At 37.9% G+C, this 13,490-nt stretch overlaps 1 protein-coding gene across 3 annotated transcripts in view; it reads left to right on the top strand.

Moving 5' to 3' along the window:
* The window catches only part of LOC125680498 (high-affinity choline transporter 1-like), a 10,749-nt gene extending 7,028 nt beyond the window's left edge, over positions 1 to 3,721 (top strand). For all 3 annotated transcript variants that reach the window (XM_056157495.1, XM_056157496.1, XM_056157497.1), the window contains 4 exons: positions 1 to 93; positions 1,385 to 1,492; positions 1,820 to 1,926; positions 3,001 to 3,721. The exon at positions 1 to 93 is cut by the window's left edge and continues 61 nt beyond it. In XM_056157495.1, coding sequence (XP_056013470.1) covers positions 1 to 93; positions 1,385 to 1,492; positions 1,820 to 1,926; positions 3,001 to 3,489 — 797 coding nt within the window. In that variant the 3' untranslated portion in view covers positions 3,490 to 3,721. The remainder of the gene's footprint in view (positions 94 to 1,384; positions 1,493 to 1,819; positions 1,927 to 3,000) is intronic.
* The last annotated feature ends 9,769 nt before the right edge of the window (positions 3,722 to 13,490 follow it).

Raw genomic sequence — 13,490 nt, 5'->3', positions numbered from 1 at the left:
GACAAGCCCAGATGCTCTCTGTAGCGGGGGCCTTCAGTGCTATCATCCTAGCCATCCCTTCTGTTCTCATAGGGGCTGTGGCCACCACTGCAGGTAGAACTTCAATTTCACTGTCAATGTCGGCAATACAGACTTTTATGATCAAACTTCATGATACTAATTGAGCATCATATTGGTATGGAATGAACTAAAATGTAATGAAATTGACTAATCACGAGGAAATATATCATTTGCGCAATAATTAGTATACATAGTAAATATTACATATGTACCAAAACTGTAAGGGGAATAACTATTGCCTCAGATGTCACATCACGCAGAGTTTTAACTCCCTGCTAGTTAGTTAGTCCATTAAAAAACATGAGTATTATCAATACTATAGTTTTACGGGTTACAAAGCTTAGTTAAACAATAATTACCAGGCCGTCTTACAAATCTTACTGGTTTTACTAGTAGATATGTATTCTTTACTGTGGAGAAGTCGTACAGCTCCAACTTTGGAGATAGATAAACTGACGCTCTGTCCAGTCAGTTGGCTTTGCGTCTGTGATACAAATTGGGAAGTTTCTAGTGTGCTGATCCCCAAAAGCACGTGACTGCACAAAGGCGGTTACTTCCCTTGCCGTTGCTATGCGGAATGTAAACACAGCGCCTATTGCATTTTCACCTCAGATGCTGACAAATAAATAAGAAAACCCAGCAGCGTTTGAGCGGAATTAAGCAGGGGTTCGGGGCGGTAACCCCCGATAACCTGAATTTAAAAAAAATCACTTACCTCATAGGGCGAAATCGTCGAGACTGTTGTTGAAGTCGATGGTCTGAAGAGCAAGTCGTTGTTTTGTTTTTTTTGTTTTTTGTTTCGGTGAAGCTGTTTTAAGGTAAGTCTTTGGATACGCGAGTTGCGGTATGAGCAGGGTAGGAATATACACAATTTTAACAAGGTCAAGAAATTTTAGAAATGGGTCGGCTGAATCATTGAGATACTTTTTTCCGTACACAATACTGACTGAAGTAAGTGGAATGTAAATGTGATGGATCCAAAGATCGCGCAATTGATGGTATATTGTTTAACTTCACTCTTCAAAATCTTTCACTCATATGGAGACGTTACCATTGCCGGTGAAGGGATGCAAAATATTCATGCCTATGCTCGACACTTATAACCTTTGAGCAGGGAGGGATCTTTATCGTGCCACACCTCTTGTGACACGGGACCTCGTTTTTTTGCGGTCTATTCGGAAGGACCGCCCCATTTAGTCGCCTCGTATGACAAGCAAGGGGTACTAAGGATCTATTCTAACTCGGGTCCACACGGGATGGATCCAAAGAATGAGACTGATTGACTTTTGAAATCTGTTTACAAATGTATTGTATTTTCTTGCAGATTGGACTAACACCACACTAGGATCCTCCCCTGTGTCACTGAACAAGTCCAGCATGACGCTTCCCTATGTTCTTCACGAGTTTACTCCCAACTGGGTGGCCGTTTTAGGTATACTATAGTATAACAGATATAAAAACAATGGTACATCAACATATGACAATCTGACACGGGCTGTAATTTCTAAGTTTGGTGTTTTCAAAAGCTGCCAATGGCTGTTTTTGCTAAGTTTTGTGTTTTGACAATCTGACACGGCTATTTTTGCTAAGTTTGGTGTCTTGACAATCTGACACGGACTGTCTTTGCTAAGTTTGGTGTTTTGACAATCTGGCACGGACTGTCTTTGCTAAGTTTGGTGTTTTTACAATATGACACAAGCAGATTTTGCTACGTTTGGTGATTTGACAATCTGACACGGGCTGTTTTTGCTACGTCCAGGTCTGGGGGCCATCTCAGCAGCTGTGATGTCCTCCATGGATAGCTCTATTCTGGGCTCCAGCTCCATGTTCACCAACAACATCTACAAAAAAATCATCAGGAAAAAGGTAATTAAATCATGACGACATTCTTGCTCACCATTTAACCATCTCTACTCGGTAAAATAATTATGTTCTTTAACCAGTGTACATCTAAGCGAAAATTTCATCGTCTTTCACAAATATTATTTGATTGAAGCTCTGGGAGATAAAAGTGCACAATCACATACTAGTATATTTGTATATATAATTATCAGTCACGAGAAAAACACCAAAATAACATACATTAAAATGATTGAAGGTATTTTCAATGAAATTATTGTGCACAATTACTCTTGAAGTATACTACTTGTATATCTTTAAATTTAATTGGGAGAGATTAACTTTTGAATGATTGCATACATTAATAAAATTAGTGATAGCACTAAAGAGGTTCGATCCTGAGTTTTTAAGTATTGGTAATTGCTGTGGAAGTTTAATATATATTCAGTTTCTATATAGAAGTGATTTATGAAAATAAAAATAAAACACAGGGGTCATAGTGCTTGTTATGGAGCTACAGTGCGTGTGTTAAACTTCACAGTTTTGCACTTAAAATCTTCTTTTGATTTATTTGCATAAACTTGGTGGGGTTTTCTGTTGGTGTCTAGAGGTGTAAATACCGATGACACAAAGATGAAATAGAGACATTAAATCGTGCAGATTTAGAGCTTTGTTGATAAAACAATCCATCTCCAACAGAATTCAAAATTTGAATTGACATGAAAATTTTCAACTTTAAGAACATTTCAATAAATATAAGTACTCAGTAATTGTCTACGAAGACTAATATCTTAAATATCATGTTTCCAATACCTCTTCCAAGTCCATTAATTTCAAGTCAAACCTAGTGGTCAGTGTATTTCGAAATCTGTCAATTGACTTGGGTCATCATCAGACAAAACCAAAACTCTTTGAATAGTATTTTTGATGATTCGTTCACAGTCTAGTTTATCCTTTTGCCCAAGACATGATCAATACGGGAAAGTTGTGTTATTTTCTAGGCTGCTCATCCTATGTTTCATGAGTTAGCCAACTCAGATATGAAGTTCTGACTTTTTGGATTGCAGCGTTACTCTTGTGAATTTGTAACTTATTTTGCAGGCCAGTGACAATGAATCAATCTGGGTACACACAATCTCCATATTTGGTATTGGGACAATGGCCACGCTTGTCGCACTGTTTGTTCCAATTGTCTATGGACTATTCGTTCTGGCAGCTGACATTGTATTTGTGCTTGTCTTACCTCAGCTGTTCTGTGCAGTTTTCATTATGAGGACCAATGCATACGGAGCCATCACAGGGTTCCTCGTAGGAACTGTCCTACGAATGGGAGCTGGGGAATCCCTGTTAAACTGGCAACCGTTTATAGAGTATCCATTCTACAGCGTGGACGCGGGACAACAGTTTCCATTTAGGACATTTGCAGTTATCATCTCACTGATTATTATAGTTCTAGTGTCTTTTCTAGCTGACCTAGTGAAAAAGTATTTATGTCAGAAATCACAAGACATTTACACTGTATCAACCCCAGGAGATGGTATCACACAAACGCACTCTTCTAATCATCCACTCGGCCCTTTGCCTAACTGAGTTCAGTTTGACTATACCATTGTGATTTTATACCGATGTATTTACATTCCATTGTATTTGTCTAAATAACCTACGTTGCAGGGTTTGTATTTTCCCTGCCCTTCGTAAGAAAAATTTGTAGATTTAACATTGCACACTAACATCTCTTCGTGTTGTATAGGTTGCATTATTTAGACTGAACCAGCTGATGCTATTTATCAACTTTACATGAAGTAAATTTCAAAGTGTTAAAGGAGTTTGTTTAAAAAAAAAACCCATGTAAATATAAGCATTTTCGACATTTAATGTGTAAATAATACAAACTATTGTGCATTCAGATAACTAAAACAGTCTGGAAAAGTGTTTGACCTACTTCTACCCTTAAAGTAGGTCATGATGCACCTATCCAGCTGGAATGCTAACTGCACTTGTATGCCTCTGAGAGGAAGCATGTGACTTAATTTCAGGGCAAAATCTGTGACCCTAGCGAAACCCTCCCCCCCCCCCCCCCCAGAAAACTGTTTGACTTACTTTTAGTTCTAAAGTAGGTCACGGTACACTAGCCCAACTAAAATATGCTTTTATGAATAAAGTATTACTTACATACATCGTAAATGACAGTCTTTAACAACAAATATCCTTGCTTAACAATTAAATCAATACTAATCTATCATGTATTTTAAATTACCCGCCGCTAAGAGAGTGGCTATTGATGTTTAATTTATGACGTCACACCGTCTGTTCCGGTTTATTTCATCAGTATAACTGTAAACATGACAAGTCACGAACAGTTAAGTTTGGAGCCGTATAGATTTGAGCCCGTTCTTTCGCAAGAAGAAATTAAGAAAAAATATTCAGTCGAGTCGTAGATCAGACAGACGGTACACGTTTCTTCATACAAATGTCTCGAACCTCAACTTGTTATTACGCAAATTTCTTTTCAGATGACTTATATAGGTCGGGCATTTCGAGAACCCCCCCCCCCCCCCCCACTTTTTTTCACATCTCCCCTTCGCATTAGTGTAATTTTAAAACTGCTTGACAGGAAGGCATCAATCTATTCGTAAAATCTACCACATGCACATCTTTGATGATCTTAGAATCTCATCAAAACCAGAACAGACGGGGAATATAAAAGGGTTCCACATCATGGTAGCCTCTATAAATAGCGGGAATTTCAATTTTTAGCGTTTTTAAATTAGTACTGAAGCTTATCTAAGCCGTATATCAACAGAATAGTATGACAAATCTTTATCATATAATTTAATCCTATCATTTATCATGTAAAAATCTTTTGGGTTACCTTTCCCTTTTTAAAGCCTATACTCGGTGCTTACGACCCATGAGCAGGAAGGGATCTTTTTGCCACACCTACTGTGACACGGGACCTCGGTTTTTGAGGTCCTATCCGAAAGATGTCGCGTTTTACGATAAGCAAGGGGTACTGAGGACCTATTATAACCCGGATCCCCACGAGATACGTTTGATCAGAGGCTTAAGAAGACGCATAAGACGGGGATGCTAACTCCTCCTAGACACCTGATCCCATCTCTGGTGTGTCCAGGGGTCCGTGTTTGCACAACTATCTATTTAGTATTGCTTATAGGAGTTATGAGATTGATCACTGTTCGTTATCTTCACCTTTCATAAGAGTCCGTCGTTCGTGTGAACGGAAGTTCCATTAGAAACTGAAAAAATCCTGTTTATTTTTCGACGTATCAACCTTTATAAATTTGATTTCGTACACAACTGACATTTGATCGGTCGCGGTAGCTCAGTGGTAGAGTGCGTTCGCTTCGTAACAGGGAGATCGAGAGTTCGAGCCCCGCTCATGCCATGGCCGCATTAAACCTAAGACGGAAAAATTGGTAATGATTGCTCCTTCGCCAAACGGTCGGTATATAGAAATGATAATCACGGGTCTTTCGGATATGACGTAAGGGTTAATGTACGAGTATCGCTCCATTCCTTAAAAGTAATGGACCGAGGCCCCAAAGGGGCCGAGGTCCATTGCTTTTAAGGAATGGAGTGATACGAGTACATTGACCCACTTAAAATCCACCTTTGCTGGATTAATAAAAACTAAACTTTGTGCATTTTAATCATGTCTTACGTTTTTCATTCTTTTGTTGCATGCATTTATATCTACTTGTATAAAGGTTGACTTACTTTCCGAACACTCCATTCCTGAAAAATAATGGAGTGTTCGAACAAAAGAATGACGTCATAGGTGGATTTTAACTTTAAAAACTGAAGTCCTGTATCGCGACAGGCGTTGGAACGTTAAAAAAACCCTCACTACTACGACCGTAAGTGCGAAGTACAACAGGTGACCTCTCAGTATGGTAAAAAATTCTCGACGGGACGTGAAACAAATAAACAACAGACATTTGAATCAATGGAGAGACGCACCTTTAATTACAGTAATTTCCCCTCAAAATATGACGTCTTCTTATCTTTAAAAATGATTACATTTACCGATGGTGATTTTACGTATTCGAGATCAAAAGTAAAGATATTAAAACTGAAAATAACGTCAAACATGAAAACTGTTCATTATCTTATACTGTGAAATCCATCATCTCTAAATGATGACGAGTTGATACCAAAAAATGATACAAAGCAATTACCTTTATCATACCAGTCTTTTGGAATATACCAAAGATAAAAAATTATGCCAAGCTTACAACGTTTGTACAAACGACCATTGTATCATCCATTTTGTATCAACAGTCTTTTCCTTGTCTAAAACATATTTAAAAACTCAGAACCTTTTGTGACATAATAACTAATGGATTCTTTACGTACAAAGCATACTAGTATTTCACCATGATCATCCCTAAAACCATAATGAAGTTTCTAACTATCATTTCATTTTCAATGAAAATAAAAATATTTTTTTCAAATAACTTGCTTATACCTGATGCCATTGTTTTACCTGTAGCTGGGTTGTTGTTATCGCAGCCTTTGCCTTTATCAACTGAAATCACTTCACCAATTTTAAACATTCCTGGAACACAGTTTCATTTCAAAATAGAGTTAGATAAAACCACACAATTATTCATTAGCACATTACCTACATAGAAGTTAAAAGCTGGCAGATTTATGTGATTTTGATATATGTTTTAATGAACAGTCATTTTTGGATACAACCACAATAGGTTTGTAGAGTATAGAGCAATTAATTTGTGTCTACAGGTGGTAGAATATTTCACCTGTGTAATCATTGTTTGAATGTTTTAGATGAAGAAAGGTGACAATAAAGAATAATAATCAATTTCATAAATCCTATATAAAGAATATACATGTAAAATTAACAGTAGGGCAACCACAGACTCCTGGAAACACCAGAGATGGGATATAGTGCCTAGGAGAAGTAAGCATCACCTGTTAACAAGTCAAATCTGTCATGAGTATTCTTTGATCAGATAAACGGAGTAATCTGTAGTCAAAATCAGTATGTAAAGAACGACCTAACAACTGATATGAAACACGTGAGATTGACATATTGCGACATATTGAATGGAAACAAGACTGCTGAGACCCCTGTGACAAACATGTATTGGACTAACATATGCAAGGTGAAGATAACGAACAGTGATCAATCTCATAACTCCTACAAGTAATACAAAATAGATAGTTGGGCAAACACGGACCCCTGGACACACCAGAGGTGGGATCAGGTGCCTAGGAGGAGTAAGCATCCCCTGTTGACCGGTCACACCCGCCGTGAGCCCCATATCCTAATCAGGTAAACGGAGTTATCCGCAGTCAAAATCAGTGTGCCAAGAACGGCTTAACAATCGGTATGAAACACGTCAGACAGCATTTGACCCAATGCGAGGTTGTATTGACGAACTAGATCGTTATAACGACCATAGAATTTGCGAAATGCTGACTTCAATGGAGACTGTTGAAATCCCTGTACCATCAACTTGTTTGTCAGTAGCTTACCTCGATTTAAAAACTGACTATACCCAGAACAAGCTCTTGCATATCGAATCAGTTGAGATATATAAACACGATATGCAGGTGATAATGGAATATCTGTATTGTAGATGTAAGTTTCCAGAGTCGTATTATCATTTAATATATATGAAGTTCTAAGCTTAGGACACCATAGAAGAATGCCTTACATTGATCGGTATGGAAACATGAGATTTAAAATATTATTAATAGTGACATGTCACACTATTCTTCAAATATGATTATTGGAAACATGGGAATTACACTATTGTTGCATGCTGAATCTAAGATCTATGTTTAGCTGTTTAGAAACATGCGATTTACATTATCATTGTAGGGTGCTTTACTAATCTTTAGATCTATATTAGGAAACATGATATTTATAATAACATTGTAGCATGCTTTACGTCATGGTATCACCAATTGCGGTGGCTCAGTATCTAGAGAGTTCGCAGCGTGACTGGGACGTCTTGGGCATGTACCTTGGCGGCGTCTAATCGTCTAAATGCTCAGCAAGTGAGAGGTCGCGTGTCTTTTGTCGGAGACCTAAAAAGAACTTAGGCGTGGCAAGATTAAAATATTTCACTGCAACAATCATGCTAGGTCACAGATTGTGGCACTTCACCTACAGTTGGTAACATCTCTTAAAGAACTCTCACTGCAACGGCCGTAAGTGCCAAGTACAACTGGTGACGTATCTGTATGAGTGGAAAACTCGAAATGGGGAGTACAACAACACAAAGCTAGTACTATTTCAACCATTGCACTTCTCAGAATAAAAATAATTTTAGACTTTATATCAAGCATATGTCAATACGTATGTTAAACACTGTATAGTGGGGACCTGGTTAAAATAGGTCCTCGGTACCCCTTGCTTGTCGTAACAGACGATCTATGGTACGATCCTTCGGAGAAGATCGCAAAAACCGAGGCCCTGTGTCACAGCAGGTGTGGTACGATAAAGATCCCTCTCAGCTCAAAGACTGTAAGCGCCGAGCATAGGCCTAAATTTTGCAGCCCTTCATTAGCAATAATGACGTCTCCATACGAGTGAAACAAATTCTCGAGCGGAACGTTAAACGACAACACTGTGTATGCTCTGGTGCAGTAAACAGGACAACTGAGGAGTGGATGAAAATAAAACTGATCGAAGACTTTTGTCTACTTTTTATGTGCCCGTCATTAGACGGAACGTATTATGTTATGGCGCTGTCCGTGCGTCTGTCCGGCTGGCTGGTCGTCGGTCCGTACGTCCGTCCCGGGTCATGTTTTCCGGACTTTTTTCCGTAACGGATGTATGTACAACTTTGAAATTTGGTCACAATATCTCCCTTAAGAAGCGTAAAAGTGAGTTTGCATTTCAGCTGGATTGGTCCATCTTTGACCTACTTTAGGGTTATAAGTAGGTCAAACAGTTTTCTGGACTATTTTCGTTACAGATACAGATATTGCCCTGAAATTTACACATAAGCTTCCTTTCAGAGGAGTACGAGTTCAGTTTGCTTTTCAGTTGGATTGGTCCGTCCGTCCGTGACCTAGATTAGGACTAAAAGTAGGTCAAATAGTTTTCTGGGCTGTTTTTGATAATGGATACAGATATTGCCCTAATATTTAGTCATAGGCTTCCTCTTGGAGGAATACAAGTTCAGTTTGCATTTCAGCAGGATTGGTCCATCCTTGACCTACTTTTGGACTAAGAATAGGTCAAACAGTTTTCCTGGCTTTTTTCATTACAGATACAGATATTGCCCTTATAGTTAGTCATAGGCTTCCTCTCAGAGGAATACAAGTTCAGTTTGCATTTCAGCAGGATTGGTCCATCCTTGACCTACTTTTGGACTAAAAATAGGTCCGACAGTTTTCTGAACATTTTTCATTGCGGATACAGATACATGTATTGCCCTGATATTTCGTCAAAGGCTTCCTCTCGGAGGAAGACAAGTGCAGTTAACATTTCAGCTGGATTGGCGCACTATGACCTACAGTACTTTAGAGGTAGAAGTAGGTCAAACAGTTTTCCAGATTTTTTTTGGTATTTATTGCTCTGAAATATAGTCAAACTCTCCCGTTCAGAGAAATACATAATCAGTTCACATTTCAACTTAATTGGTGCATCATGACCTACTTTACGGCTAAAAGTAGATGAAATGCTTTCCTGGACTTTTTATCATCATAAATAGATATTGCACCAACATTTTGTCACAACCTCAATCTCAGTGAAAATTTAATACATAATCAGTTCACATGTCAGATGGATTGGTGCACCATGTCCCACTTTAAGGTTTTTCTATTCAGAATGTGTGTTGTATCAATTCAGAGTGCACAATATGCTTCCAGGTTGAATTTCACTGTCCGACGGGCGCCGCCGTAAAATGGCTGAAATATTGCCAAAACGGCGTAAAACCCCAATCAATCAATCCGACGGCGCGTATATTGTACCGTTTGCGGTACTCTTGTTACAGTTTGCGGTGAATTTATTCAGGCAAATATTTGATTAGATTCACCATAATTCCTTATATCTTGTAATGATAATTCGGATCCTGTTCCAATATGGTATGCAGAAGTTACAGGTAAATGATTGTTCTTGGATTAAAAGAGTGGATTAAGAGAACCTTAATCTTGATATATCACTGCTTACTGTCATATTGACAAGGACCCCAAGGTATATGTTTTCTTTAATTCTGTAATCCAACGCATTGGAAATGATGCATTTTTATACGCCCGTCTTTAGAAGGGACGTATTATGGTACAGCAATGTCTGTACGTCCGTCCATCCGTTCGGGGTTTTCTCTATAATTTCATTTCCCTTTCACATATCATGCTGAAACTTGCTGTGTAGCTTTTTTGTGGGTCACTCTAGATCATACTGCAATTTTGATCCATTTCGACCTTTTTTCCAGGAGTTTTGCCCCTTTATTTGGAAACAATTATTTTATGGAGGGTACATAATTTGTCAGCCCTACTCCTCCCACAGTTTTCAAGTGAGAGCCTTCTTATTTTGTGGAGTGTTTGTATGGGTATTGAAAATGTGCATGTGGGATGGAATTTGATTTTCTACAATTTTTGAGAAATTTACAGGTTGTTGAACTTAGTCTATTTGGAAATTAATATTCTATGGAGGGTACATAATTTGTCTGCCCAACTCCTCCCACAGTTTTCAAGTAAGGACCATCTTATTTTGTGGAGTGTTTGTATGGGTGTTGAAGATCAGCATCTGGGGAAGGATTTTGATTTTCTTCCATTTTTGAAAAAAAATACAGGTTGTTGAACTTGGTCCATTTTGAGGAAATCTCGATTTTTAAGCTAAGACCCTTTGTTCATATGAAAGTTTGTCAAAGCCTCATGATGGCTGATACTACCTGAAGTAAAGTTATACAAATTATAGCACAAGAAAAACACCCCATGTAAGCATTTCACGGGCGTATTATGTACCATTTGCGGTACTCTTGTTAAAAGTTACAATACATTTTTACACTGAATATTATGTTTCAGTTTTAGACACTTATTTGTGACTTGTTCCTTTACTTAATGATAATGGAATGTGTTAAACCGCACCAATCCTAATAATCATGCGACTTCGATCAGGTAATCCTGTGGGGATACGGGTTAGAATAGGTCCTTAGTACTCCTTGCTTGTCGTAAAAAGCGACAAAATGGGCAGGACTGCAAAAACCGAGGCCCCGTGTCACAGCAGGTGTGGCACGATAAAGATCCCCTCCCTGCTCAAAGGCCGTAAGAAGCATAGATCTAAATTTTGCAGCCATTCACCGGCAAAGGCGACGTCTCCATATGAGTGAAAAATTCTCGAGTGGGACGTTAAACAATATACAACCGATCAGGTGTATTGTAGTCTTCATAGTCTCACGACGATCTATGCAATCTTCTCATACCACAGTAGTTAATGATATACAATATACGACTTAATTAACATCTTAATCATCAATGAAGAAAAGTGATCAATCCAAAACATCCCACAAAGAATACAAAATCAAGAGGAGGACAAACACAGACGTGGGATCAGGTGCCTAGGAGGAGTAGGCATCCCCTGTTGACCGGTCACATCCGCCGAAAGATCTGAGATATAAAACTTATACGGTACCAATTTTGATACACCAGATGCGTATTTCGACAAATAATGTATCTTCAGTGATGCTCAAGCCTAAATATTGGAAATTCGAAATAAAATAAACTTATAAGAGCTAAAAGGAAAACTAGAGTGCCAAAAAATGGAGCCAAATTCGTCCAAAGATCAGAGCTATGCATCTGATGAAGTACTTCACATAATGCAATACACGCATGGTTAATTTAGGCTCGCCCTAAAGTGAGACCCTTACCCGAAGGATCCTGAAATCTACAATTCTGGTAGAGGCTTTCACGCTTTTGAAAATATTCAAACATTACAAGAGTAATGGGAATTCATGAGAAAAGAACATTAAATTTTTGGTAGAGGTCTTCCAGATGTTCAAGTAATTATTGTGTTCGTCCGGCCCTAGTTTGTCCCTGACTGAAGGGCAATGAAGTTTACATTCTGAAGTAGAGGGCTTTTAACACTTATTCTTCTTTAATACTTATTTCAAAGGTAAAAAATTCAGAGAGCCTCGATCTTTCAATTGGCGACAGAACTTAATTACTATTATGATTTCTGTCGAAATTATGGCAGACGATGGATAAATATGAAGAGGATTTAGTTGATGCCTTGTCAGTTGGATAAAAAGTATAAGAAGGATATGAAAATCTCGAAATAGACACATTGAAACAAAAGTGCTAACCATTTATCTTGTGTTCAGTAAACCAGAAGTGATGAAAGAAGTAGATAGCATTTATTTTTAACATATTTCAGTTCCATTATTTCCTATCAAAAATATCGTTTTAATGGCATTTGCAAAAGGTAAAGATAACGGAAGTGTTCAATCTCATAAATCAGATTTAAAAAATCGAGAACAGAGTAAGCACAGGGCACTGAAAACAGGAAGTAATTATCCACTACTGACCAGTCACACCCGCCTGTAAGCCCTCTGTATTGATCAGGGGTATTCTGTATTATTACGAATGGAATGGTCTAATTGATATGAAACGACAACATTCGACTAAACATCAGGTATTTGCAAATTAGATCGTTATAACGAACATAGATTTGACAAAATGCTAATTCTAATCAAAATTCTAGAAATTCCTGTAACATCCACTCATTTGTCAGCAGCCTGCTTCGGTTTTTAGATTTTCGTTACAGACAGTATGTCCTCGCGTGTTGAATGAAATGGAAGATGTAAATACCATATGGAGTAGATAATGGAATATCCATTTGTGATAAAGTTGCGTTGTTAGTTTGCCATTAACGTTTATGTTCAGTAAAACATCAAAATATCAAACATTTGGGAGACCCCGTGATACCTTTTCTCTCAAGTTCATTGGGATATATCGAATCTACATTCGAATGGAAATAAATATTGTATATATCGGCCATAGCAAGAGATGTATTCTCATGCAGACTTTTTTTTTTTTTATGAACTATGCTTCATCAGAACACAAAAACAGGTCAGGTTATGAAGCACAATTTGTGCCCATGGAATTCCAACAGATTACCAAAAGACTGATTTTAAAAAAAACTACTTATCAACGAGGACCTCCAGTATCTTTTAATAACCACTAGCAGAGTATTAGATTACTAAGAAGCAGCTGCATATGATATCGAAATGCCTTATCGTGAAGAATGGTGGTGTAACGTGTTGAAAATTTGGATGCGATTGATTTTGGAAAATGTTTGTGATTTTAAAACTAAAGTTTGTTTGAAATGTTTAAGAATCCACTTTCAATATGTTTTGGCAGAATACGACTGAAGTTTCTCCTTTGAAGCAGTTCATATATTGATTAAACAAGATATGCATAGTAGTAATTTTTCAATGAATCTTTTTTTTTCAAATCGTGGCAGGCCTAATGATCACAAGTTCATGTGACGAGTTTGAACAGTCTCGTTCAAAGTCAGCTTTTATCGAATTCTATGGTCGTTATAACGATCTAATTTGCCAACACAAATGATGTCTTTCGTGTTCCATACC

The sequence above is a fragment of the Ostrea edulis genome, chromosome 2 (assembly GCF_947568905.1).
Source record: "Ostrea edulis chromosome 2, xbOstEdul1.1, whole genome shotgun sequence".
Classification (NCBI taxonomy): Eukaryota; Metazoa; Mollusca; class Bivalvia; order Ostreida; family Ostreidae; genus Ostrea; species Ostrea edulis.
This window is presented reverse-complemented; position numbering and strand designations above follow the sequence as displayed.